Below are 26,643 nucleotides of genomic sequence, written 5' to 3'. Positions count from 1 at the left end.
TCCTGGGTGCTGTATAGTGCTCCCTTGGTCCCTGGAGCCTCAGAACCATGGATTCAGGCAGTTTCTATCTGTCTACTTGCTGTTTTTGTAGGATGAGTGTGTTCTGTATCTCCCTATGCTGCCATTTTCCCTGTAGACTAGAACTGGTCATCTGAATTAGATGTGGTGATGGGAGAGGCCCAAGACAGGCCAGCAAGGGAGGTGTGTCCATGTGCAGTCCTGAAGGATATATGGGAACCAGGAAGAAGGGAGGACAGGGTTTTTATGAGATTCAAACAAGGGGAGGTGGGGTTGTTACTGAGCAGTGTAAAGTACAGCTACAGGAAATAAGCTAAAATAATAATTGCAATCATAAGTATAAATCACTCAGTTAACATAAGATAACTACATATCATGTAAAGAATGGAACTAATCTAAAATAGCAACTACAATTTAAGGTAAAGGAATGGAAATACACGAAAATTACAACAACCACACCATCATCTAAAATAATGGAAATAAACGCAGCAACTACAGTTACAAGTAAAACAGCTGTAATCAGTGGTTTCCACCCTCTCTAGGAAGCGGTGGGGTCCATCCTCTCTGTCCCCGCCCTGGGAAGGCTGAGCCGGGCTTCCTGATAGTCCACCCGCCTGTGAGGTTGGACATGCACGTCGGGGGTCTGCCAGAGAGGAGGTGTTGTGCGCCCAGCCCGGTGGTTCTTAAGTCAGTAATTGTCAAGTGGCTCATAGCTGATTCAGGTGGTGGAATTGAGCGTTACAGCAGGGAAGAGAAATCCCCTGAATTTTTTTTTTTTACTGGGGGTGGGGTGGGGTGTCAGATTTCCACCTCCCTCTCAGGTTTTTTTTTTGTCCGTTTGTGTGTGTGTGTGTGTGTGTGTGTGCGTGTGTGTGTGTGTGTTTGTGGTGACCGCCTTCTGTCTTAACCACCCTCTGACCTTCCTTTATCTTTAGTGGCCTCACCAGTACTTCAATCAGATAACCAATAAAGTAAACGATCGGTGTCCTAAAGCGAAATGACTAGCTGTCAACCGAGAGGCAACACGTGCTGCGAGCCAATGAAAGCAAGAGAAAACAAGCAGCTGACGGCGGCGGTACCTTCTTCCTCTCCCGGCCCCACCCCACCCCCACCCGCCACGAGCAAGCAGGAGTAACGCGGGGTGGGCTGTCCCCAGTGCCTGGTGCAGGGATGAGAAGCCGGGGCCTGGGCCGCCGCCCCCCACGCCCGTTCACCCCGAGTTTGAGGACGGAGCCCGCGTGGGGGCTTCAGAGCGCCGACTGCCTGCATTCGGCGGCCGCGGCAACCAAAGCGCAAAAGGCTGGACCCGGCGCCCCGACGCCTCTTTCTCAGCGCTCGCAGCGGCCACCGCCAGACGCGCACTCGCGCACGCCGAGTCCCTCGGGCTCAAGGCCGAGGCCCGGAGGGGCAGACCCGCCGCCACTAGCCTGACCCGGGCGCCCGGGGGAACCGAACCTGCCCTTCCTTCGCCCCGCCTACGCCCGAGGCGGACCGCGCCCCCGGGGCTGGGCCCCACACGCCGGAGAATTCGCACCCGCCCGGCCCCGCCCCTCCCCGCCTCTGCCCCGCCCCGTTCCTGCCCCTTCCCCACCCCCTTCCTGCCACTGACTCCCGAGACTGAGCCGCGCCCAGGGGCCCGCCCTCGGGACCGCCTCCAGCCCGCCCTCGACGGGAGCCTCCGCCAGGAGGTGGAGACAAGACCGACTTGGAGCGGCAGCCCAGCCAATGACCACACGCGGTCGCCCTAGCAACTGCTGCCCACCAATGGCCGGGCGGGTTGGGACTGCGAGCTGTCAGCTGCAGTCGCTGGGCCGCCGCCGGGCTCGCGCCGCGCCTCTCTGTTCCCCGGAGACCGGGCGCCGTCCCCAGGATGAGCGCCCAGGACAGCCCGGTCCGGGCCTATGACTTCCTGCTCAAGTTCCTGCTGGTGGGCGACAGCGACGTGGGCAAGGACGAGATCCTGGCGAGCCTACAGGACGGAGCGACCGAGTGTCCGTACGGCCACCCCGCGGGTGAGCACGCGGGCCTGGAAGGTTGAGGTCCCGGAGGCGCGGGGCGCAGGGCGCCGGCTGGGGAAGAGGGGTTTTTGGGGAGCGCGGGGAGCTGATGCCGGCCCCTGTCTTTCCCCGTCGGGGATCGAGCTTTTCCCGCCCGCGGCTGTGGCTGCCCCTCTCGTTCCCTCGCCGGGTCCGAGGCACGGGGCGGGCACTGGCGCGACTGCGCCGCTGTGGATACTTGCAGGAGGGTTGGCAGCGGCACTGACCCCAGGGGGGCCCCACAGGGAGACCCGCGTGCGCGCGACGCATTTGGGAAGGGCTCGGGGCCTGTGCGCGGTAGGCAGGAGCCGACCCGGCCTGGGCAGGAGCATCCGGGAAGGGCAGGAGCCGAGTGCGCCTGGGGCAGAGCGCACGGGACCCAGACAGCGGCCCTGGGCTTGTATGGAGTGGGAGGGGAGGGAGAGGACGCAGAAGGATTAGTCCAGGCCGGTGCACAGGGCTCCCCCGCCCTGCAGGGCAAGGTGCCCAGGTGACCCTGGGCGGGAGGAAGGAAGCGCCCGTGGCAGGGGCAGACAGTGGGTGAAGTTTGAGGTTTAAGAGAAAGGAGCCGGGTCAGGGAAAAGACACCGCAAGAGTGGGGGGTGGGCGATGGGGAGAAGGGCAGGGGGTGGGCGGTAGGCGGTGGGGAGGGAAGAAAGGGGATGAAAGTGCTGCCTGTGGGAAGACTGCGGGGGCGGTGCCCACGGGTCTGAGCGTGGAGGCTCGGGCTGCTGCTTCCGTGAGCGAGTTCTGTGGCTGCTGCAGGACACGTGGGTGGTCACCTCCAAGCTCTAGTCTCGGGGCCCAGAACGAGCATTTCTAACACCGAGCCCTGTGGCTGGGAGTCTCCCGTGCTCTCCGCCCTCCTGGGCTTGCAGAGCTCACGAAATGCAGAGCAGAGGAGGGTAGCCCCAAGGGGGGGCCTTGGGAGGTGTGAGGCCCAGAAAGCTGTTAGCCTTGAGCGCTGGCCAGTGTCACCTGCTGGGGGGCAGGGGTCTCGTCCTCGGAGCTCCGGCCCTGGGAACGGAGCAGCAGCGATAGGCTTAAAGAAATCCAGCGCTCACCAAGTGTGAGTTCCCCAGAGGGCCGGTGCTTTTAAACTGTGGTGTGGGGACCCGGCTTTACAGCTTTTCGACTTCTGTATTCGCTGGGTGATGCAGAGTAAATGGGAGGAGGGAGCTAAGGGGAAAGTTTGTAGAGCTTTCAGGTTTGAACAAAGGCTCAGGTATGCGTCTGTTGCTTTACTTCCTTTTTGTTATATGCTGAACTGAGGACTGCTGAAAATAACTAGTTAATGCCTTCTTCTAAAGTTTTTCTCCTTGCATAGAGGGGGAGGATTAAGGCTAAAAAGAGACTTTATGCAAAAGATTTTGTTGTCGGTTTGGTTTGAGGCACTGTATAAAAGAACTTTTGTGGGTTTTTGATTTGCGAAAGGATTGTTCTAGGGTTGAGAAAAGAGATTATGAGAAATAGAAAGTCAATCATTATACTTTTTAAGAAATGACATTTCCGCATGAAGCAGCATTACTTGCTTCTCACATGGCACGGTGAGGGCGTTTGCCTCTTCATGCTTCCACTTCCACTCCTCCTATTCCCTGAGTTTTGTAGCCGGTGGTATAACTTGTACATTGTCCAGGCTTGTAGGGTTAGGGTTAGGGTTAGGGTTATGTTTGTAAAGCATTTTGTGTTTCATTTGTTGGTGCTGCTACTTCAGGGATGCCAGTTGTATTCCCTATCACTGCCATCACAGATTACCAAAGTTCAGCGGGTTAGAACAATGCAGATTTATTGTCCTGCAGTTTTGAAGGTCAGGAGCACAACCCAGTCTCACTGGGTCCAAATCAGCGTCTTGGCAGGGCTGAGAGGCCCCCATCCCCTTGGCACATTGCCTGCTTCCACCATGAGAGCCAGCAAACACTGGTTAAATTTCTCTCCCAGCACGTTGCTCAAACATGGACTCTCTTGCCTCCATCTGCACTTCTAAGGAGACTTATTACATTGGGTCCACCTGGATGGTCCAGGGCATTGTCTTTATTTTAAGATCAGCTAATTACTGACCTGACTCCCCCTTTGTCATGTGGCCAAACATATTCACAGGCTTTGGGGAATGAGAATGGGAGTTTTTTTTTTTGGAGGCAGCAGTAGTCTGCCTGTCACACCAATTATACTTGTGTTGGAGCATCTTTATCTGCCTACCATATCCATTCACTTCTCCCCAGTTGCTTTCACCATTTGTCTTTCTCTTTTGCATTTCTGTGATTAGCTCAAACTTTTCTTATTTGCCAGTAATTTTTAGTTACTGTTCCTAGCTGTTTCTAATATATTTGTTCATTCAATTTGGTCTCCAAATTGTTCCTTAGTATTGTAAGTTCCCTTTTTTCATTTTTTTAAAAATCATTTCATTAAAAAAGTTCTTCTTTGAGCCCTTATTTTACAAATTTATTTTTATTAATTCTAATTAATTTATTCTTATTATGTTCTTATTAAGTTGTTCAATTGCATGAAGTAATCAGGATGAATTTCCTTTCTTTTAGATCTGGTTCCTTGTCTCTTGTTCCTTTTCTTTTAAACTTTTAATTGAAGTATGATATATATGTAAATTATTATATAATATAATATTATATTTACACAACTCAATATATTTTAACAAACCTAATCAGCACTCAGATTCAGACACAAAGCCCTAAGAATCCCAGACCTTTTCTTGTGCTCTGTCCAGTCACCACCCAGCCCTCAGGTCAACTACTGCACAGATTCGGTCTTGCCTATTTTTAGACTTTGTATAAATGAAATTGTACAGCCTGGAATTGTGAATGTCTCTTTTGCTCCTGTTTGTGTGAGAGATGCACCCACGTTGATGTAGCTGTAGGTTGCTTATTCTCATGGTACAGCATAATCTTAGTGTGAGCACGCTGTGGTTTATTTCTCCATTCTGCTAGAGATGAGCATTTAGGTGGTTCCCAGTTCTTTTATGATTAGTTCAGCCGGGAGCATCCCTAGCATGTGTCTTTGGTGTACAAATAGTGCATTTCTGGTGGGATATACCTAAGTGTGGTATGCACATGTGAGCACATGCTCAGCTTTCGTAGATACTCCCAAGTGGTGTTCTGAAGTGATTATATCAATTTATACTCCCACCAGCAAAGTATGAGAGTTTGGATTGCTTCTCTCTTTACCATTTCTTGGTATTTTCCCTATTTTTGCATTTTGGCCGTTTTGGATAGTGTGTCATTTTAATTTGAATTTCTCTGGTGACAAATGAGATTAAATACTTCCTCATATATTTATTTGGATTTCCTCTTTTGTGAAGTATCAAAGTCTTTTGTCTATTTTTTTCTACTAGATTGTTTGACCTTTTCTTTATTGATTAGTAGGAGGTTTTTCTTAAAAAACACATTCTGGATATAAGTTCAGTATTGGATAAATGTCAAGTGGACATTTATACCCATCTAGGGGTTGCTTTCTCACTCTAGCAGCATCTTTGGATGGACGAAAGCCCGTAATTTTTTTCAGGTTTAATTAAGTCCCTTAATTTTCTTGTATAAACCCTACGTGGTGTCCAGGTGGTGTCCTGCATGGGTCCCTGTGTGAAGGCTCTGGTGCAAGACTGTGCAGGGCAGTCAGTGAATTCCCAAGAGGGAGACTGGGGAACCAGCCTCTCTCCGAGGGATGAGGGTGAGAGACTGTGGTCCTCAGATGGCCTCGAAGGTGGCCGTGATGAGCTGCTCAGGGTGGCCATGCAGCCCTGGCCGAGGAGGGGCCATTGGCAACTCCAGCCGTCAGCCCAGCTTCTTGGGTGCAGGGACCAGGCCCGGTGCCTCCAGGGGCGCGAGGAAGCCCCAACACAAGCCGCAGCACCTGTCCCCTCACCTCATCTGCTTCCCAGGGACAATGGTGAGCTTGGCCAGGAGGGCTGGCCTCCTCGGAGGGCTTCCCACCCACACGGCTGTGGCCATTGAGGTCCCCAAGGGCCAGCGCAGCCTGTCCCTTGTGTCTGTCCCCTGGCCAGCGCAGGTCTGCATCTGCAGAGTGAAATAGTCATGCCTCATCCCTGAGGGGCATCCAGTGGCCCCAGACTCCTCGTGGGCAGAGGGCAGAGAGCTCCCTTCCTGAGACCTGCCCTTCGGGCCCTTGGCCCTAGGCCTGCCCCCAGTGCCCATGCAGGGCCCCTGGCCGCCCTCGGCACCGCGCCACCTGCCGCCTGGTTTTTACTCAAAGAAGCAGCCCATCATTTCATCGATATTTTATGGTAGACTTCCGGGGTCCTGTTAAATCAACCTCTGCCCACGCCAGGCAGTGCCAGTGTCCCCTAGGAGCTGCACTCTTGCCAAGAATGGTGGCACTGCCCCTGTGGGATGAGGCAGGCGGTCAGCCCCTGTCCCCCATGCTCGCCCAGCTGGAAAGTCCCCTTTTGCACTGCACCCTCGCCCGGGCCTAGGTATGCCACTCTCCCGTGCTCTGTCCTTGTCCCTGGTGCTGGGTTTTCCCGTGCCATGGCTGTGCCCTGCTGTGCCCATGTCCCTGCACCCTGCTCACACCTCAGAAGCTTGGCCCGAGCGTTTTAACTGTGCTGGTCACAGGGCTGAGGCTGGACTCTCCACACCAGGACATTCCATTTGCCTCTTAGATTGCAGTTGGAGGGCAGGGGTCCTGGATTCCATCTTGTGACCTGTGAGGGAGGCAAGGGAGGGGAAGGGGCCCTCTGGGCTGGACAGACCCCCCCTGCTAAGTTGCCCACTGCTCAGGACAGGTGCCTGCCACTCCCAGAGGCCCTGCCTGCCACCACTGGGAGCCCTAGGGCCCTCACTGCTGCCTGGCAGGTCAGTCCCCCAATCCAGCCCTCCCCTGGGGCCTGCACATCTCCCCAGACTGAGGTGGGGAGCAGCCTGGACAGCAGGGTCAGCGGGGAGGGGTGGCCTGGGCAGAGCTGGGTTCAGCCCCTGCCCACCCTGAGCCTCACATCTCACTCTCTTCTTCCTGGTGGAAATGCTTCCAGCACCAGGTGGCGACCCCCCTTCCCCAGGCACTGAGTTTTCTGCCTTTTGCCCATGTCATCAGTGTTAGCACTGACCCTAAATGCCACAGTCTCTTGCCTCTTACTCTCTCCTGGCTGTTTTTTCCAGCTTCTTCTTCCCAGGAGGAGAACCCTACTTTCCTTTCTCCAGTTGGCTTTTGCTAAGAGCAAATAGCAGTAGACCCCGCTTATGAGCCTGCGAGGAATTACGGGGAGGCGGTGCGAGGGACCCCTCGAGGTCAGGGCTCAGGCGAGTGGCCGTGGGTGGTCAGGTGAGTGGGTGCCAGCCAGGGCTGCCTTAGGTGAACAGCCTCCCTGCCCACTGGTCTCTCAGGCCCACTGCTGGGTGGGTGGGGGTGGGGGGAGGTTTTTCTCCCCTGCAGGGACCAGCAGAGCTCTTTTACTTAAAGCTGTACACTTAGCAGAGGTTTTCTCCGTTTCTTCTGCCTTTTCTTCACTTCTATTTGCCTTTTACCAAACGTTCCACCCAGCGACACCCACACATATTTCTCCAGTTCTGCACAGTGGCAGGACGTATTGATTCTGGCAGACCCTCTGCCAGCTTCCTTGGCAGCCACTTGACGATTTAAAGCCCAGTTTTTGAAGCCATCTGTTTCTAGTGGGAACTAACGTCGTGTTGAGTTTCCTCTTGTTTCTTTTGAGTGTGGTCCCTTGAGGGGGAAGAGGATTCCCCCTTTTCCACCTGCCACACTCCATCCCGGGCTCCCTGTGCATTTGTAAAACGTGTTGGGTTTTTTAAATTGTGTCACAAATGCTTCCGTGTACTTAAAAATCATGCAATTCCATTTACACCAAGTTTTCTTTTTAAAAGACTTTCACTGGCCGCTTCTCCACACTTATCACCCGCCCCCCCCCAGCCCCCCCCCCCCCCCCCCCCTGCCCCAGTGCTTAGGCATGCCCACGGGGGAGGGGCCGGGGGAGGGGAGCAAAGGGGCTGTGGCTGGGGGAGGAGGGCTGGGGAGCACCCTGCGATCTGGGGGCCCAGGGCCATTCTTTCTGGGATCCTCCAGGCAGGGAGGGGCCCCTGGCTGGGTGCGCATAGGGTGGGGGCCGAGCGCCCGGGGGCGGTTCACGTGTCCCCACGTGCTGGGCCAGCCCCTGGCCGCACGGGAGGTGGTGTGGGTGGCACGGACGGCCCATGACCGCCATGGACGGGCGGGGCCACCGGACGCTTGGAACCCAGGGCCGCAGGGGTGGGTCTAGGAGGTGGCCCCGGAGAAGGAGCCCCCGAGATGCGTCTGTAGGCGGGGCGCGCCCTTCCGCCGGCCCGGGGCGTTGTGTAGTCGTGAGGTTGCTGTGACCCGCAACCCGGGGCGCAGGGGGCACTGCCCTTCGGCCTGACCTCTGCGCGCTGAAGACCCCCCACCCCAGGTGAACGTGACTTGGGGTCTGGGCAGGGAGGGCGCCGGGGGTCAGCTGCGATGACCCTGTGTCCCTGCGATGCCACCGCCGGCCCCTCCTCGGCAGGACGCGTGCGGGGATCCCGGGTGTTTGGAGAGAAGCTGAAAGGGGCGTCGGCAGCTACCGGGTTTACTGCATACTTTGAGTTTTTCTTCATTACAGAATTTAGAGAAACCCGTTCCTTCCTTTCAAGCACATCACACGTCTAATATATAGGCATCACACTTAATTCCGCTTTGATTAAGGGGAAGATATTTTAGAGACGTTTATCATTTATTCCTTCATTTTACATGAAGCTCTGTTAATAGTGCGCTTTTTCTGTCGGGATCTTTATAACCCTAATCAGCTGTGCTGACGGCTGTTTGGCTTTACGGTTTGCTTTCTCCTAAGTGCGTCTGGCATTCCCGTCCTCTTTTTTTTTTTAATTGCATAGTTGTATATTCATCATTCATGATCATTTCTTAGAACATCTGCATCAATTCAGAAAAATAAATAAACAGAAACAGAAAAAAATTTGTACATGCCATACCCCTTTCCCTTTCATTGATCACTAACATTTCAATCTACTAAATTTATTTTAACGTTTGTTCCCCCTATTATTTATTTATTTTTAATCCATATATTTTAGTCGTCTGTCGATAAGGTAGATAAAAGGAGCATCAGACACAAGGTTTTCACAATCACACAGTCACATTGCGAAAGCTATATCATTGTTCAATCATCTTCATGAAACATGGCTACTGGAACTCAGCTCTACATTTTCAGGCAGTTCCCTCCAGCCTCTCCACTACATCTTGAATAACAAGGTGATATCTATTTAATGCGTTAAGAATAACCTCCAGGATAACCTCTCGACTCTGTTTGGAATCTCTCAGCCATTGACACTTTATTTTGTCTCATTTCTCTCTTCTCCCTTTTGGTTGAGAAGGTTTTCTCAATCCCTTGATGCTGAATCTCAGCTCATTCTGGGATTTCTGTCCCATGCTGCCAGGAAGATCCACACCCCTGGGAGTCATGTCCCACATGGACAGGGGGAGGGTGGTGAGTTTGCTTTTTGTGTTGGCTGGAGAGAGAGGCCACATCTGAGCAACAAAAGAGGCTCTTTTGGGGGTGACACTTAGGCCTAAATTTTAAGTAGACTTGACCTATCCTTAGTGGGGTTAAGTTTCTTATGAACAGACCCCAAGATTGAGGGCTCAGCCTATTGATTTGGTTGTCCACACTGCTTGTGAGTGTTAGGTCGGGGGAACGGGGAAGGGCACTGCAACTGGAGCTGCGGAGGCTGTGTCGCCCCTCCCAACATGACGTCAGGTACTGATGAACTGCCCCTTCCGGACGTCACCTGACCTCCGTCCTTAAAAGCTGCCCCCACCAAAGCCCGTGCACGGACTCACCTCCCTCCATCTTGGGTTCAGTGAGCTCTGCCCGGGAGCACCGAAATAAACCCACCCACTTTAAATTTCCTGGTCTACCTTCCTTCTTTCTCACTCTTTCGCCTCCTAAACCTGTCAGTGAGAATATCAGGAATTCTCCACATGGGGAAGTTAAATTTTTCCCCTTTCTCCCCATACCCCCAAGGGGACTTTGCAAATACTTTTTTATTCACTGTTCAAATCACTCTGGGATTTATAGGGGCATCACTCTGGACAAACTTACAAAATCGCATGCCCTGGCCTCTTTTTAAGGCATTGCAGGGGTGTTTGGGCCCCACCACACCAGGGCTGGCAGGGGGACTTTCCAGCCCCATGCGGTGCAGAAGTGGCTCCTGGGTTCAGGGGCCCCTGGCGACAGGACGAGATGCCTCTGTGGCCCCCTCGGCTAGAGACAGAGCGGAACACCCGCTCCTAGAGCTGGAAACTGCCCATTCAGGACCCCAAATTCTGAAAGCATCTCCCTGCCCCACGGGGCCATCCCTGGCAGCTCTGCCTCACCCGTCCTGGGTGCCCCACAGAGGTGCTCATGGAGGGTGACGGAGGCTCCCGAGACCCTGCGCTGTGCAGATTCCAGCCTCCTGCCGACTGATAATTCACCAGTTACCGTCGCCCCTCCTGTGCCACTTACAGTGGGACTTGGACCGGGAGGGCATTTTGTCTTATTAAAAATAAAAGCAAAACAAATTTACAGGAATAGAATCATAAATATAAATATTAAACTTCAGTTGCCTCTACTATATCCAGCTAAAGAGTTATTTTAACAGGAAAAGAAATTGCTAAGTGTGAAAAATACTAAGTTCTGTTTTAGATGAATAAGATCCAGCTGGAAGGAAAATATATCCAGTTTAGAGTGATGGGTGTGCTTTAGGAGACCGACTTCCGCTCGACTGCGGTTTAAAATACTTGGCTGCTGTCTGGGAGAGGCAGATGCCCTGGGCTTCCCTGTCTGCTGGGCCGACCTGATGCTCCCAGCTGGGTGCTGAGGGCTCACCCCTGCAGGAGGTGGAGGTGTGGGGACCTCTAGCGGGGCCCCAGGGATCTGTGTTTTACCTGCACGACCAAATGTGAGGACTTCTGTTAAGAGTTCTTTCTTTCCACCTTAGTTTTTCTTCCTTAGCAAGGTTTATTGAGGTACCATTTACACGCTGTAAAATTCACTCTTTTTAGGGTACATTTTTATGAATTTTGGCAAGTGTGTACAGTTGTGTAATCAATTCCACAATCAGGGGGTAGAAGCATCCCTCATCCCGAGAACTTCCCCTGGCCCCTCTGTGAGCTCTGCCCCCCCCCCCCACCCCCCACCCAACTCTGCAGAGGGCATTGGGGACTGAGCAAGTTGTTGGGCGAATGGGTCCTTCGTTCTGGTTTGCTGCTGAGTACAGCTGCTTACCCACTCACCACTGAGGGACATTTGTCCGACGTCTAGTTTTGGGTGAGCTGTGAAAAGAGATCCTGTAAACGTCCGCACACAAGTTCGAGTGTGAACTGCAGTTATTTCCACTTAGGCAAATAGCCAGGACCGGGTATTTGATGAGTATACCATACATCTGAGAAGTGTATATTTAAGTTTATAAGAGCATCAGACGGCTCTCCGTGTGAGTCTCAGCAGCACTGGCTCGGTGGGTAGGATTTTAATCCTAGCCATTTTCTTAGGTGTGTAGTGGCATCTCATCGTGGTTTTGATTTTATTTTCCCTAAACAGCTAATGATGTTGAGCATCTCTTCATGGGTTTATTTACCCTTCTTCTCTTCTGTTTTGGGGATGTGTGTCTTCAAATCTTTTGCTCTTAAAAAAATTTTTTTGAGTGGTTTTGTTTCCTTATTATTGAGTTCTCAGGCTTTTTAAATGTATTCCGGATACAGGTCATTTCTCAGAAGTGCGTTTTGTAAACATTTTCTTCCAGGCTGTCTGTAGGCTGTCTTAATATTTTAAGTATCTTTCAAGGAATAGGCATTTTCACTTTGAAGATGTCCAGTTTGTACATTTTTTCTTTATAGATCATGCTTCTGATGATGTAGCGAAGGTCTGTGGACCTAACACGAGTTTGCAAAGGTTTTCTCCTATTGTGGTAGTTAGAGTCAGGTGTCAACTTGGCCAGGTGAAGGCACCTAGTTCTGTTGCTGTGGACATGAGCCAATGGTATGTGAACCTCATCTGTTGCTGATTACATCTGCAGTCAGCTAGGAGGCGTGCCTGCTGCAATGAATGATGTTTGACTTAACTGACTGGTGCTTAACTGAGAGAGTGCAACATAGCACAGCCCAAGCAGCTCAGTACACCTCATCTCAGCACTTGCAGCTCAGCCCAGGCCTTTGGAAATGCAGAAAGAAATCACCACGGGGAAAGTTGTTGGAACCCAGAGGCCGGGAGAGAAGGCCAGCAGAGACCATCCTGTGCCTTCCCAAGTAAGAAAGGAACTTCAGTTGAAGGTTAGCTGCCTTTCCTCTGAAGAACTATACTTTAACTAAATAAATCCCCTTTTATTGAAACCCAATCCGTTTCCGGTATGTTGCATTCTGACAGCTTTGGCAGACTGAAACACCTATGCTTTATTCTAGACGAATTACAGGTTAGGTTTTACAACTGTTGCCTTACTTCCTGGCTGCAAGTACAAATCTGTGCCATGGGTTGGCTTAGACAAAGGGGAGTTACTGGCTCAAGGTTTTGAGGCAATGAGGGGTCCAAAATCGAGGCGCCAGCAAGGTGAGGCTTTCTCCCTGAAGAATGTGGCACTCTGGGGCCGGCTGCCAGCTGCCAGCTGTCTTTCCGGTCAAACAGCGACACACGCCTCTTCTTTCTCTTGCAGCTTGCGCTGACTTCCAGCATCTTCTCCCCCATGGCTTTCTCCCTGGGTCTTCTCTGCAGGCCGCTAGTAATAGGATTTAGACCCCTCCTGATGCAGTGGCCGCACCTCAGCTCAAAGTCACGTCTCCACAGGGCCTTACCTAGGGTGGGTCCACACCCACAGGAACCGACAGAGATTGAGAACGTGCTTCCTGGCTGCGTTACGCAACCTGCCACAATCGTGTTCCATTTTCACGTAATTTTTTTATAACTCGAGGTTCATTTCATTTCATTTCTTTTTTTTTTTTGTATGCTGTATGATGGGGTTACATTTCATTCTTTTTCCATATGAGTATCCCCTTTTTGCAGCACCATTTGTTGAATTTTTTTGTTTCTTCAGTTTTTCGTTCTGTTTACTTGTTTGTTTGGGAAGTGCATGGGCTGTGAGTCGAGGCTGGGTCTCCTCATGGCAGGCGAGAATTCTACCACTGAACTACCCTTGCAACCCCCCCACCCCATTTCTTTTGCTTATTGGTATCCAGTTGTTCCGGTACCATTTGTTGAAAAGGACATCCTTTCTCTATTTCATTGCCTTTGTAAAAATCACTTGGCCTTATGTGTGTGGGTCTGTTTCTGGACTTTGTATTCCACCCCATCTTTCCATGGTGTGATACATAAAGATATATCATTTGGATTTCCTGTGCATCAATGAAAGATACGGAATAAGTAATAATGCCAATTATTAGAAATATACGAATAATTAGAAATACTGAATAAAAATGGATTTTCCTTTCTTCCTTGCAATTTAGGAAATGATATCATAGAACAAATTAGCAAAGAATAAGCATACCATCTCTGTTCTCATATACATTGAGCAAGGTTGCCCAAACACCAAAGGATGGTGAGAAACTCACCCAACAAATGTGCCCTTTTTTGTAGTTAAGCAGTAAATGAGCCTTCTTTGCCTGCCCTCAATGGAGATTTGGCTAAAAATCTGTCTATACAGTTAGAAGGTTGCTGGCTCTTGACGGCAGTTAACCAAGCTGTAGCCTAAGGTGAAGTAGGACATTTATTAGACAAGAAGGTCATGGGGGACGAGGGGGGCTGGGGGTCAGGCCCGGGGTCGTGTCGGGTCAGCCTGAGGGGACTGCCCAGGGAAGGGGCCCTGCCGCAGGGCACTGCACTCGTATAGGGGGCAGCGCTACCCTGGCCCCAGCCCTCAGCACCTTCCTCCCGGCCCTGCCCTGCCCTCATGCTTGTCAGCTGCCCATGGGCCTGGGCTCGCCCTCACTGCGTGGACCTGGCTGCAGCAAAGGGCTCGGTCCTGGGTGGCGGCAGGACCCCCCACCACGTGAGCACACGCTGTCACGGGCCACCTGGCTCCCCTGTCGTTCCTCCTTCACGCCCTCCCTCCTGGGCTCTTGTGTGCCAAGACCCGGCCCCCGGCATTCGGGCTGACGAGGGGGGACTGGGGTGCAGGACAGGTCCCTGAGCTGCTCGTGTCGTCGGTGGGCAGCAGAGCTGCGGCCAGGCCCTCTGCGGAGGGTTTGCTGCCAGCCGGGAGGCAGGGTGCGGGGTGCCAGCCAGGCTCAGGGCTCCCTCCTGAAGGGCACTGTCACCTGGGCGGCGGGCAAAGGTTTAGCTCCGGGATGCGGCCAAAAATAAGCCTCCCCTGCCACCTGCAGGGGTGAGCTGAAAGGGTGTGAGGTCAGCAGGCAGATCGCAGCTGGCTGGAACAGAAGGGGGACAAACCCCGCCCCCACCCCAGCACCCTAAGCCAGGGGAGCGCTGAGCCCCATTGAGGTGGCCCTGTGCTGTCAGGGCCCGGCAGGCTGGACAGCAGGGGCTGTTGTCTGCCCACCCCCCGTGTGGCCGGCAGCTGCTTCTGGACACCTGGGAGGGATGCCCCGTGGGCCCACGCATCTGTCCTGGCTGGTCTGGACACCCCTTGCTCTCCTGCTTCTGGGGCAACCGCTAGGTGCAGCCTCAACAGCTGGGCTGGGGTGTGCAGCGCTGGGGGCAGTGGGGAGGGGGTGATGGGGGGGTATGGGGAGGACCCAGGAGCTGTGCCCCACTCCGGGGGGGGGGGGGCGGGGAGGAGGGGGTGCTCGGGAGAGGGGAGTTCTATACACACCCTTGGCCAGCCTGGTGGGCAGAGGGACCCACCTGCTCCCCCTTTCCCGCTGTGCACCCACCCGCTGGTTCAGAGGAAAACTAAGAAGACACAGGTTTATTAGTCACAGTTCTCCAGAGAAATGGGACTGACAGGAGATACATATATACACATATATGAAGAGACCTTTTATAAGGGATTGTGCCATGCAACCATGGGTGCTGGCAAGTCTGAAGTCTGTAGGGCAGGCCGCAAGCCTGGAACTCTAATAGAGGTGAAGCTGAAGTTGAGTGTGAATACCCAGGGGAAGCTGGTGGACTGAAGTTGAGGCAAACGTTTTTTCTCTGGCTTCTGAAATCCTCAGTTCTGGGTTTTAAGACCTCAAACTGATTGGTTGAGGAGACTCTCCACATCGCTGAGGACAGTCCCCTTTATGGACTGTAGATGCAATCAGCTGTAGATGCAATCACCTGACTAGATGCAAATCCAGCCCCGAAACAGCTCCACAGCCAGAGCTTGCTTGATCAGACAACTGGACACCGTAATGGAGCCAAATTGATGCATGAAATTATAGCCCTTATAGCAGGGAGCACACACCCCTTCTCAGAAGGGAGAAGGGGAGGATTCAGCAAAGAGGAAACATTCACGTGGCCTGGATATGTAATGGATGAAAGCATCTTAAATCCCTGTCTAAAACAGGGTTAGCTTTTGCACTTTTTAAAATTTTTTTTGCATGGGCAGGCACTGGAAATCAAACCTGGGTCTCCAGCATAGCAGGCGAGAACTCTGCCTGCTGAGCCACTGTTGCCCCCCCCGGGGTTAGCTTTTAGATAAACAGAGATGCCCTCTGAGGGGCAGAGTGAGCCGAGGTGAAGCTCTGAGGTCTAATCCAGGTGCGGCACCCCGCGTCTCTGCGTCCTTGGCCCCGCCTGTCAGCGCTGCTCCCACCAGCACCCCGACTTGTGCCGACAATGTGCTCTTCCAGCCAAGGAAACGGTTCTGGGTAAGAAATCTGTATATTTCACCCAGGGGCAACTCCCACACCATGAAATTCAGCATCTTGAAGTGGTGTTTACACCTTCATGCTGTTAGGCTGCCATCGTCTTTATCCACATCCAAAACATTTCGTCACCCCAAAAAGAAACCCGTCCTTCTAGCAGCCACACCTCGTCCTTCCCGACCGGTGGCAACTACTGACCCGCTTTCTGCTATTTTAATTCCACCTGAGACCCGTTTCTCAAAAGTCAGGTACTCAAAGGTGACGTTTTTATAAACTGCATTTAATCAGTATTTTTACCAAGAGCGGGTCTCTGTGTCGTGGCCCCCGGGTGCGTCTGCTCTAAGAGGGTGCGAACTAGATGACCAAATTAGTTTTTCATAGTGCGGAGCAAAAAGTGTAGGGAATGGCTTGGCATTTGACTTTTCCTGTTTTTTTTTTTCCTTTTGTAAGAAAGTTAAGATGATCTCTCTTTTTGTCTCCATTATTGTGACTCTCAGCGTGCGTTTCAGCAGGTTTTGTTCTACAAGTGTTTATGCATTTTTTATTTTATTTTGATGGATTGAATTCAGTAGTTAAATGCCTTCGATTTGAATTATATCTTTTGACCCCAGCACCGAGCTTACAGTTATCAGAAGTGTTAAGGATGCGGGAGATAGAACTTAAGGTCCCACATGTGATGGAGGAAGAAACACGACCGCTGAGAAAACAGCACCTCACAAGTGGAGAGGGCATGAAAGAAAGCATGGCTGAGAGTAGAACAGAGCTGCCAGTAAATATGTGCAGGGAAAAAGATGATCCTTACTATATATATTTGAACCTGGCTATTTCAGGAGTTTCTCTGTAGGCAGGCACAGCTGTGTCAAAGGATTTATCTTTGAAACAACTTTGATTTTACAGAAAAAAGTAACTTGAAGTGAGACCGGCAGTTGCTCTCTGGGCCTGTGTGGTAGTGAGCTGGGTGGAAGGTTCTGGAACTAAGTGGTGCATGAGCCCCCACACGGCAACAGGACGTGATCGGGACCCCACAGGAGGGTCCTGAGTGCTAGGGCTCGGGTGGGGTACAGGCATCCTTGGAGAGCCAGGTGGTGTGTCACGGAACCCCAGTTCATTTGGGTAGGGGGCCTGGGGGGGTGCCCTGGGGACATCAGGTAGGAGCTCTCCCTCATGTGGGCTGGGAGGCGGACGGTGGCTGTAAGCCGTCAGAGATCCAGTGGCCCAAAGACTTGGGCCTGTGCCAGTGGACGCTTTGGGGAGGGGCCAGTATATCTTGTATTTATACTATACAATAAAAAAGTTTTTTTTTTTTTAAATAACCAAAGCTACTGGAACACAGCTCAACCATTTCAGGTACTTCCTCCAGCCACCCCAATACACCTTAAACTAAAAAGGGATAGCTATATAATGCATAAGAATAACCTCCAGGATGACCTCTTGACTCTGAAATCTCTCAGCCGCTGACACTTTATTTTGTATCATTTCTCTCTTCCCCCTTTTGGTCAAGAAGATTTTCTCAATCCCATGATGCTGGGTCCCAACTCACCCCTGGGATTCAAGTCCCACGTTGCCAGGGAGATTTACACCCCTGGGCATCATGTCCTATGAAGAGGAGAGGACAGTGAGTTCACCCACCAAGGTGGCTTAGAGAGAGAGGCCATATATGATGGTCTTTAACTGGGACTTGGAAATACTTCTCAAAAAACTCAGATAATCCTATGAAGAGGAGAGGACAGTGAGTTCACCCACCAAGGTGGCTTAGAGAGAGAGGCCATATATGATGGTCTTTAACTGGGACTTGGAAATACTTCTCAAAAAACTCAGATATTAGTGGCGTTAAATCAGAGGTTGATCAGAATTTTTTTGGCCATAATTTAACCAAGTTTTAAAAATAAAATTTGCCATTTTCACCTTTTTTTATTTAAAAACATTTTAACAAAATGAAACATTAACATATATAATCAGTAATCACAATATCATCACTTAGTTGCATATTCATCATTTCTTAGAACATTTGCATCAATTCAGAAAAAGAAATAAAAAGACAACAGAAAAAGAAATAAAACGAAAACAGAATAAAAAAAAGATTATACCTATCATACCCCTTACCCCTCGCTTTCATTGATCACTAGCATTTCAAACTAAATTTATTTTAACATTTGTTCCCCCTATTATTTATTTTTATTCCATGTGTTCTACTCGTTTGTTGACAAGATAGATAAAAGGAGTATCAGACACAAGGTGTTCACAATCACACAGTCACATTGTGAAAGCTATATCATTATTCAATCATCATCAAGAAACATGGCTACTGGAACTCAGCTCTACATTTTCAGGCAGTTCCCTCCAGCCTCTCCATTACATCTTGAATAACAAGGCGATATCTACTTAATGCGTAAGAATAACCTCCAGGATAACCTCTCGACTCTGTTTGGAATCTCTCAGCCATTGACACTTTGTCTCATTTCACTCTTCCCCCTTTTGGTCAAGAAGTTTTTCTCAATCCCTTGATGCTGAGTCTCAGCTCATTCTAGGATTTCTGTCCCACGCTGCCAGGAAGGTCCACACCCCTGGGACTCATGTCCACGTGGACAGGGGGAGGGTGGTGAGTTTGCTTTTTGTGTTGGCTGGAGAGAGATGCCACATCCGAGCAACAAAAGAGGCTCTCCTGGGGGTGACCCTTAGGTCTAAATTTTAAGCAGACTTGACCTATCCTTTGTGGGGTTAAGTTTCATATGAACAAACCCCGAGACTGGGGGCGCAGCCTATAGCTATGGTTGTCCACACTGCTTGTGAGAATTTCAAGAATTCAACTTGGGGAGTGGTGAGAACGGGGAGAAATTCAACTTCCGCAAGTTGAATTCTTGATATTCTTACAAACAGTGTGGACAACCAAAGCTATAGGCAGAGCCCCCAGTCTCGGGGTTTGTTCATACGAAACTTAACCCCACAAAGGATAGGTCAAGTCTACTTAAAGTTTAGGCCTAAGAGTGACCCCCAAGAGAGCCTCTTTTGTTGCTCAGATGTGGCCCCTCTCTCCAGCCAACACAACCAGCCGTCTCACCACCCTACCCCTCTCTACGTGGGACATGACTCCCAGGGGTGTGGACCTTCCTGGCAATGTGGGACAGAAATCCTAGAATGAACTGAGACTCAGCATCAAGGGATTGAGAAAACCTTCTCGACCAAAAGAGGAAAGAGTGAAATGAGACAAAGTGTCAATGGCTGAGAGATTCCAAACAGAGTCGAGAGGTTATCCTGGAGGTTATTCTTATGCATTGAGTAGATATCATCTTGTTATTCAGGATGTAATGGAGAGGCTGGAGGAAACTGCCTGAAAATGTAGAGCTGAGTTCCAGTAGCCGTGTTTCTTGAGGATGATTGAATAATGATACAGCTGTAACAATGTGACTGTGTGATTGTGAAAACCTTGTGTCTGATGCTCCTTTTATCTACCTTGTCAATAGACGAGTAGAACATATGGAATAAAAATAAATAATACGGGGAACAAATGTTAAAATAAATTTAGTTTGAAATGCTAGTGATCAATGAAGGCGAGGGGTAAGGGGTATGATAGGTATAAACTTTTTTTTCTTTCCTGTGTTCATTTCATTTCTTTTTCTATTGTCTTTTTGTTTCTTTTTCTGAATTAATGCAAACGTTCTAAGAAATGATGAATATGCAACTAGGTGATGATATTGTGAATTACTGATTAAAAAAAGAATTCAACTTGGGGAAGTTTTCACCATTTTTAAGTGTGCAGTTCAGTGGCACTAGTTACACTTACAATGTTGTGCAACCATCCCCACTATATTTCCCAATTGTTTCATCCCCTAAATAGAAACTCTGTACCCATTTAGCAGCAGATCCCCATCTCTCTCTCCAGCCCCAGTAGCCTCTAATACCTTCTGCATTGATGGGTTTACCCATTCTGGTATTTCCTAGATATGGAATCATATGATGTTTCTCCTTTTGCATCTGGCTTATTCTGCGGAGCATGCCTTCATGGGTCATCCATGTTACCACGTGTTTCAGAGCTTCACCCCCTTCATGGCTGGATAGAGTCTGTGGCAAAGACGCTCTCCTGTGGAGGGACACCTGGGCACTCCTGCCTGTTGGCTGTGTGAATGGCATCACCCTGAGCCTGAGCGCACAGTGTCTGATTGAATACCTGCCTTCAGTTCTCCAGGGCACTCCTAGGAGCAGAATTGCCAGCTCATGTGTGGTTCCATGTTTAATTTTTTGAGGTTCCACCAAATGATCATGAATCTTCTAGAAGGCCACCAAAGAAAAGATCCCTGTTCTTTTTTTTAAAATTTTTTAAATTAATTTTTAAATTAAAAAAAATATGACAAGAAAAACACAAACATTCTTAACACATGATCATTCCATTCTACATATATAATCAGTAATTCACAATATCATCACATAGTTGCATATTCATCATCATAAGATCCCTTTTCTTAATGAGTAGTATATACTCTTCTCCATCCTTAGAACCGTGCTTTAGGGGAGGGAATACTATCTCCTTTGACCCTAAAGCTCTCCATCCTTAGAACCTTGCTTTAGGGGAGGGAATACTATCTCCTTTGACCCTAAAGCACATCGGGTTAGACAAGTCCAAGAGCGAGGACCTACTGACCCCAGGGCCTCCTTGGTGTGGAGGCAGCCCCTTCTGGAGGCAGCATCGGGCTGGGCCTCTCACCCCTCAGAGGCACGGGAACATTTTTTTTTAATTTATTTATTAATTAAAAAAAATTAAGAACAAACAAAAACATTAACGTATCTTTCCGTTCTACATATATAATCAGTAAGTCTCAATATCATCACATAGTTGCATATTCATTATTTCTTAGAACATTTGCATTGATTCAGAAAAAGAAATAAAAAGACAACCGAAAAAGAAATAAAACGATAACAGAAAAAAAATTTATACATACCATACCCCTTATCCCTCACTTTCATTTATCACTAGCATTTCAAGCTAAATTTATTTTAACATTTGTTCCTCCTATTCTTTATTTTTATTCCATATGTTCTACTCGTCTGTTGACATAGTAGATAAAAGGAGCATCAGACACAAGATTTTCACAATCACAGTCACATTGTGAACGCTATCTCATTATTCAATCATCATCAAGAAACATGGCTACTGGAACACAGCTCTACATTTTCAGGCAGTTCACATGGGAACATTTTGACACTAAACGTGCAAGCAGACAGATGTGCTCCTACCTCCCATGGGTAGAGTCAGTGCTGGGAGGAGTCCAGTGGATGAGCCTGTAGGGGTTGACTGGTCCCCCAAAGAGGCACATGCATGAGCCGGAATGTGAGAATGAGACCTTATTTGAAAAAAGGACCTTTGTGGCTAATTAAGAACCTCAAGATGAAGTCAGCCTTGGATTCCTGGGTAGCCCTAAATCCAATGACAAGTGTCCCCATAAGACATAGAGGAGACAAGAGAGGAGAGGAGCAGGCCATGCAGAGGTGGGTAGAAGCAGGAGGGACACAGTCACAGGAGCACTGGGGTCACCTTGAGCGGGAGAGGTGGGAAAGGCCCCCCCCACCCCCCGGAGCCCTGGTGGGAGCCCTGCCCACACCTTGGTTTGGGACATGCAGCCTCCAGAACTGGGGAAGAATGAATTTCTCTTGGTCGGAAGCCCCCTAGTTTGTGGACATTTGTTACAGCGGCCACAGAAAACTAACACACGCTACATTAGTAGAATAGGAGATATCTGTCTGTATGTTTGTGTGTAAATACTAGGAGATTTATTACAGGAATTGACTCACATAACCATGGGAATTGGCAAGTCTGAATTCATGGGACAGGCTACAGTTGGGGACTCCAGGGAAAGTTTTGATGAATTTCTCAGGAGAAGCCATTTGAAGCAGAGATGGAAATTCTTCCTTCTGACTGCTGAAACCCTCAGTTCTCCCTTTAAGGCCTCCAACTCGTTGATGAGATTCCCTCATTACTGAAGGCAATGGCCTTTGTTGATTGTAGATGTAATCGGTCATAGATGCAATCAACTGGCAGATGATTTAAGTCCATAAAACACCCTCACAGTAACCATCAGGCTGGTGCTTGCTTGACCAGACAGCTTGGACACCATGGCCCAGCCCACGTGACAGATGAGCTCAGTCATCACTCGAGCCTGAAGCAGAGCATCTGTCCAAGCATGAACGGGCATCTTCAGAGCATGGCTTGAAGGATGTGAGTCAGGGAGGGCCTGAATGGAGACGAGGAGTAGGGGGCAGAGTCTCAATGTGGACTTGAGATTGGCAGGGAGAATCGGAGATGATACAAGTGGGAGGTTAGGACCCTTAGCAAAGGGTACCCCAGAGATCAGGGAAGAATTGGCGCATTCCTAGGTCCAAGGGCGGTGTGGGCATGGGGACTCAAAGTGGTTGTGCCAAGCATGTTCTGCACACCTGCGTGCCCTGAGAGGCCATACTTGCCCCACTGACAGTCAGGGACACTGAGGCCTAGGACAGTTTGAGGGGTGGCCTGAAGCTGCCCAGTATGTTGTCAGTTGGCCTGGGGGGAGGGTCCAGGGGGTGGCCCGCAGCCTTCTCCTCTGGCCTGAGTGACCTGTGTGTCCAGTGGGCAGGCGGTCGTGTCACCTTTCACGCTGCCACAGTGCCCTGCCCTGGCCCCAGCTGTGCAGAGAGGGCATGGGGACTCAGATGCACAGCCCAGGGAACGACTGCAGGGCAAGGGCAAGGAGTGGCAGCTCAGCAGGAAGCTGCAGTCCCTGGGAGCCATCCACCGTCCTGCATCCCGCGAGCCCGCCAGACCCCGTGACCAGGGCTCAGCACACCTGCCGCCACTGTCCTCCCAAAGTGGTCATCCAGGGCAGCTCTCAGCAGGAAGGGCTGCCCGGAGAGCATGCCGAGTTCAGCTTTGTGTGACGGTTAATAATTAAATGTTATTACTGAGTCAGATCTCCAGCTAATACTGGTTTACCATTCGTGAGGCTCTGGGATGTGGTGGTCAGCGTATTTTGCTTCAGGAATATGTTCAAATGTGTCTCTTTTTAGAAAAAGATTCTCCTTGATAAATCTTCATGCACATACAGTCCATCTGAAAGTATACAATCTGTGCCTCACAACATCATCACACCACCATTGTGTGTTCACCACCAGGGTCATTTATACAACATTTGCATCGCTTCAGAAAAACAAACCCAAAGAGAAGGGAAAACCCCACCCATCGCTCGATGTCTCTGTGTCGCATTCCCCAGTGTTTGCATGTCGGAGAATCTTCTACTCCTCTCTCCTGACTTGTGCTTTCGGGGTTTTCTCTTGGTGAAGTTTAGGTGCAAACAAAATGCAAGCAGAAAAATGAACTCAGTGTAGCTTAAGCCAAGAGGGATTTATTGACGCTTTACATCATGTGCAGCCATGACTTTGAAAATAAAAAGCAAATGTATATTTTAGAATATATAGAGCTCCCAGAGTGCTTAGAAAGAACACTAGGAATTCATTTTTTTAAATATTTATGAAAGCTTTTGTTTGTTTGTGAAGCTGTAAAAAAATAAGTACACTTTCTACATCGAGGGGACTAACCCTACACAAATAGTAGGTTTGTCTCTGGAAACCCGAAGAACAAGAAACCTTCAGCTGGGAAGGAAGAGGGTTCTATCTGTGTCAAGTAAAGTTGTCTCCAGACTTGAAAGTAACAACGCACGTATAGTATTCATTGCTTTTTAGTGCAAAATTTTAGCATTCCAAAAAGAATAAAATACATATTTCAAAACGAACCTGGCGGTTGCTACTGTCTGTCTGTGTTCTGTAAGTGTGCCCTGTATACATGAGGGACACACTCCATTCCATGTCTGTGTGTCTAGTCTGGCTGCACTGACACAGGCATTTGACATTCTCTTCTGGAGAGCTGGGTGGGTTTTTAAAGTGCTGTGAAGAGTTCCTTTAAGTATCTCCTAAGAATAATGGAGCAAGACCAATGCAGAATTATCTACAGGACCGTCTGTCCAAAGCTTTCTGAACAGACCAGGACACTGGTGATTTTCCCCGCTGTGACCCAGCTTCCACTGAGAAGCCAGATGTTCTTAAGACTCCTGTTCCATTGTCTAGGAGACATTGTCCCCTGTTTTCCAGAAGCATAGGCACCTCCTTTCCATCCCTGAAATTTCACTGTCACTGACTGCATTTTTTTGCTTTCAACTGAGATTCATGTGTTCATGTAATGCGGTCCTGATTAATTTTCTTATTAATTAATTTATTTATTTGACATCACCATCATCATCATTGTGCTGTTTTGAAACTACTGGCAGCCTTTTCTTCAGAGTCCAGGTATCATCGTGTTGATGCCTTAAATTTGGACATTTTTATGGCCCAAGAAATGTAAATTTGCAGCCTAAAAGAATCCCCTTACAAAAGCCAATACAAAAGACAAAACATTTAAAAATAAAATAAAAAGTCAGTCCATTTCAGGTGCATTGCATTTTGGCAGTGTTTTAGTTTGCTAAAGCTGCTGGACTGCATTATACCAGAAATGGAATAGCTTTTATAAAGGGGATTTGTTAAATTGCAAGTTTACAGCTCTAAGGCCTTAAATAGCCAAACTAAGGCATCCAGAGAAAGATACGTTGATTCCAGAAAGGCTGTTGTCTGTTCCATGAGGAGGCATGTGGCTGACATCTACTGGTCCTTGCTCTCAGTCCCATTGCTTCCAACTTCTGATTCCAGTGGCTTCCTCTCTAAGCATCGGTGGGTCTGGACTTAATGGCTCTGGGACAAAACTCTGGGTTTCATCTCTTAGCTTAGTATCTCATGGAAAGAGACACGGCGACATCTGCTGGGCTGTGGTTTCTGTCTCACATCTATTGGCTCTCCCAGCTCCTGGAGTCTCCTGGGGCTTCTGCATCTCCAAACATCGGCATCATGTCGGCTCTGAAGCAACTGTGCTTTTCCAAAAAGTCTTCTTTTAAAAGACTCCAGTAAAAGAATTTAGACCCATCTTGAATGGGTGAAGTTACATCTCCATCTAATCAAAAGGTCACACCCACAATTGTGTGTGTCACATCTCTATGGAAACAACCCAATCAAAAGGTTTCACCCTAAACAATAGGTCTGCCCCCACAAAATTGGATTAGGATAAAGAACACGGTTTTTCTGGGCTACATAACACTTTCAAACCAGCACAGGCAGCTTCAGTAAACCAAAACAATCATCATCATTATCAATTGTTCTGGAGAATTCTCTCTTCATTTTCTCTGTTCTCTCTTTCTGGAACTCCAGTTAATCAGATGTTGAATCTCCTGTTTTCCATCTCTTTGATTGCATCTTTTAATTTTCTTATCTTTTCTCTCCTGTTTTGCATCCCTTTGACTTTTTGCTTTACCTTCTGTAATAGTTCCTTCCAGTACTTCTACTGAGTTTTATTGTTTGGGCTATGATATATTTAATTTCCCAGAGCTCTCGCTTGTTCTGATTGTTCCTTTTTCATGAGAACAAGCCTGTTCATATTTTATCAATATAATAACTCCTTTTATCTTAGAAGAACATTTTAAAATATTAATGCCAAGAGGAAGAATGAGCGCGCCTGTGCCTCCTTGGCTCACGCCGCCCCCGGTACACACCAGGCAGACACAGTTGGCACAGTAGCCCCTTAATCAGCGTGAAACCTGAAGAATGAGGATGAAACACTTTCTGGGACTTTGCATGCTTTCGCCTATAACCCTAGACCATGTGCTAGCAGAGTGTGACACTAAATCTCCTGGGGCCCTTTGCCTTAAAACTTCTTTAAAGTGGAGATTTTTATGAGTACAATACACTTTTTAGTCAGGCTTTCACCAGAGAGCGTGGGTAGCCAATTCTAAGCATTCTGGATCATCAAAAGGAGCATAAGATAAGCCATTTGATCACAAAACCTTTTTTTTATCCCATTTTAGAGGAGCTTGTTTTTTGAGCATTTACGGTTCTATCGGTATTTATTTATGTATTTATTTTGCTTGCTTTTGAAGGAGCAGTGCTGAAGATTTTATATCCATTCTCCCGGGGGCGAGGCGAGGAGGGTTGCCGTGACTGTCTTCTCTTTGCTTCTGCATCCCAGTCAGCATTTCCCCCTTTAGACTTATAATTCTTTATTCAGCTTAATTTGTCAAGAAATTAGAAGTCTGGTCACATCCCAGAATGTTTTCAAGGCTGGTCTTCACTAGGTTAGATGCTTTGAGAGACATTCTTGAACAAGCCCTGTAAATGAAATAAGTCAATTTCCGCATAGCCACGTGACGTCATGTTACCAAGCAGTTTGAATTCTTGTGATCATAAATTGCATTGTATTTTTTTTTTTTTTTGGAAGGAGCTGCTCCTTTCTGTCTTTCTTTATTACTTCATAAAAATGCTCTTTCCATGGGTCTTTCCTCTTCTCGGACATGTGTTCTCATCTACAGACCTGGCAGCTGGTGGTCAGCCGGGCAGCAGCCAGCTGACTTGCATTGTGAGCACATAGATGGTTTCTCAAAGAAGCAGAAAACTGATTTCTGGTAGATTGGGGAGGGATATTTTTATTTTTTACTGTCTGTTGCTTTTTCTGATTTTACAAGAAATGTATGCTCAAGGTAAAAAAAAAATGTAACACCCATGCAAGTAGAGAAGAATTTTAAAAAGAAGGTAAAGAAACTACTTCTCAGAGATAAGTAACAAAGACAATTTAGGGCTTCTCAGGCTTTTCCCCTCTGCACATCCCCACAAGCCCAGCCAGAGCCGAGGGGCGTTCTCCGAGAAGCTGAGCCCTCAGCCACGGGCTGCTTAGGGGCTCTTGCCTCAGCCGCAGGAAAGGACTCAAGGACTGGCCAGTTGTCCA

The 26,643-nt window shown here is 49.0% G+C and overlaps 1 protein-coding gene across 2 annotated transcripts in view; it reads left to right on the top strand.

Annotated features, from left to right (window-relative positions):
- The first annotated feature begins 1,795 nt into the window (after window positions 1-1,795).
- RAB40B (RAB40B, member RAS oncogene family) overlaps window positions 1,796-26,643 on the top strand; it is a 32,937-nt gene continuing 8,089 nt past the window's right edge. For both annotated transcript variants that reach the window (XM_077166306.1, XM_077166305.1), the window contains exon 1: window positions 1,796-2,030. In XM_077166306.1, the coding sequence (XP_077022421.1) occupies window positions 1,889-2,030 (142 nt within the window). In that variant the 5' untranslated portion in view covers window positions 1,796-1,888. The remainder of the gene's footprint in view (window positions 2,031-26,643) is intronic.

The sequence above is a fragment of the Tamandua tetradactyla genome, chromosome 6 (assembly GCF_023851605.1).
Source record: "Tamandua tetradactyla isolate mTamTet1 chromosome 6, mTamTet1.pri, whole genome shotgun sequence".
NCBI lineage: Eukaryota > Metazoa > Chordata > Mammalia > Pilosa > Myrmecophagidae > Tamandua > Tamandua tetradactyla.
Note: the sequence above shows the minus strand (reverse complement) of the source record. Positions and strands in the feature narration are given on the sequence as shown.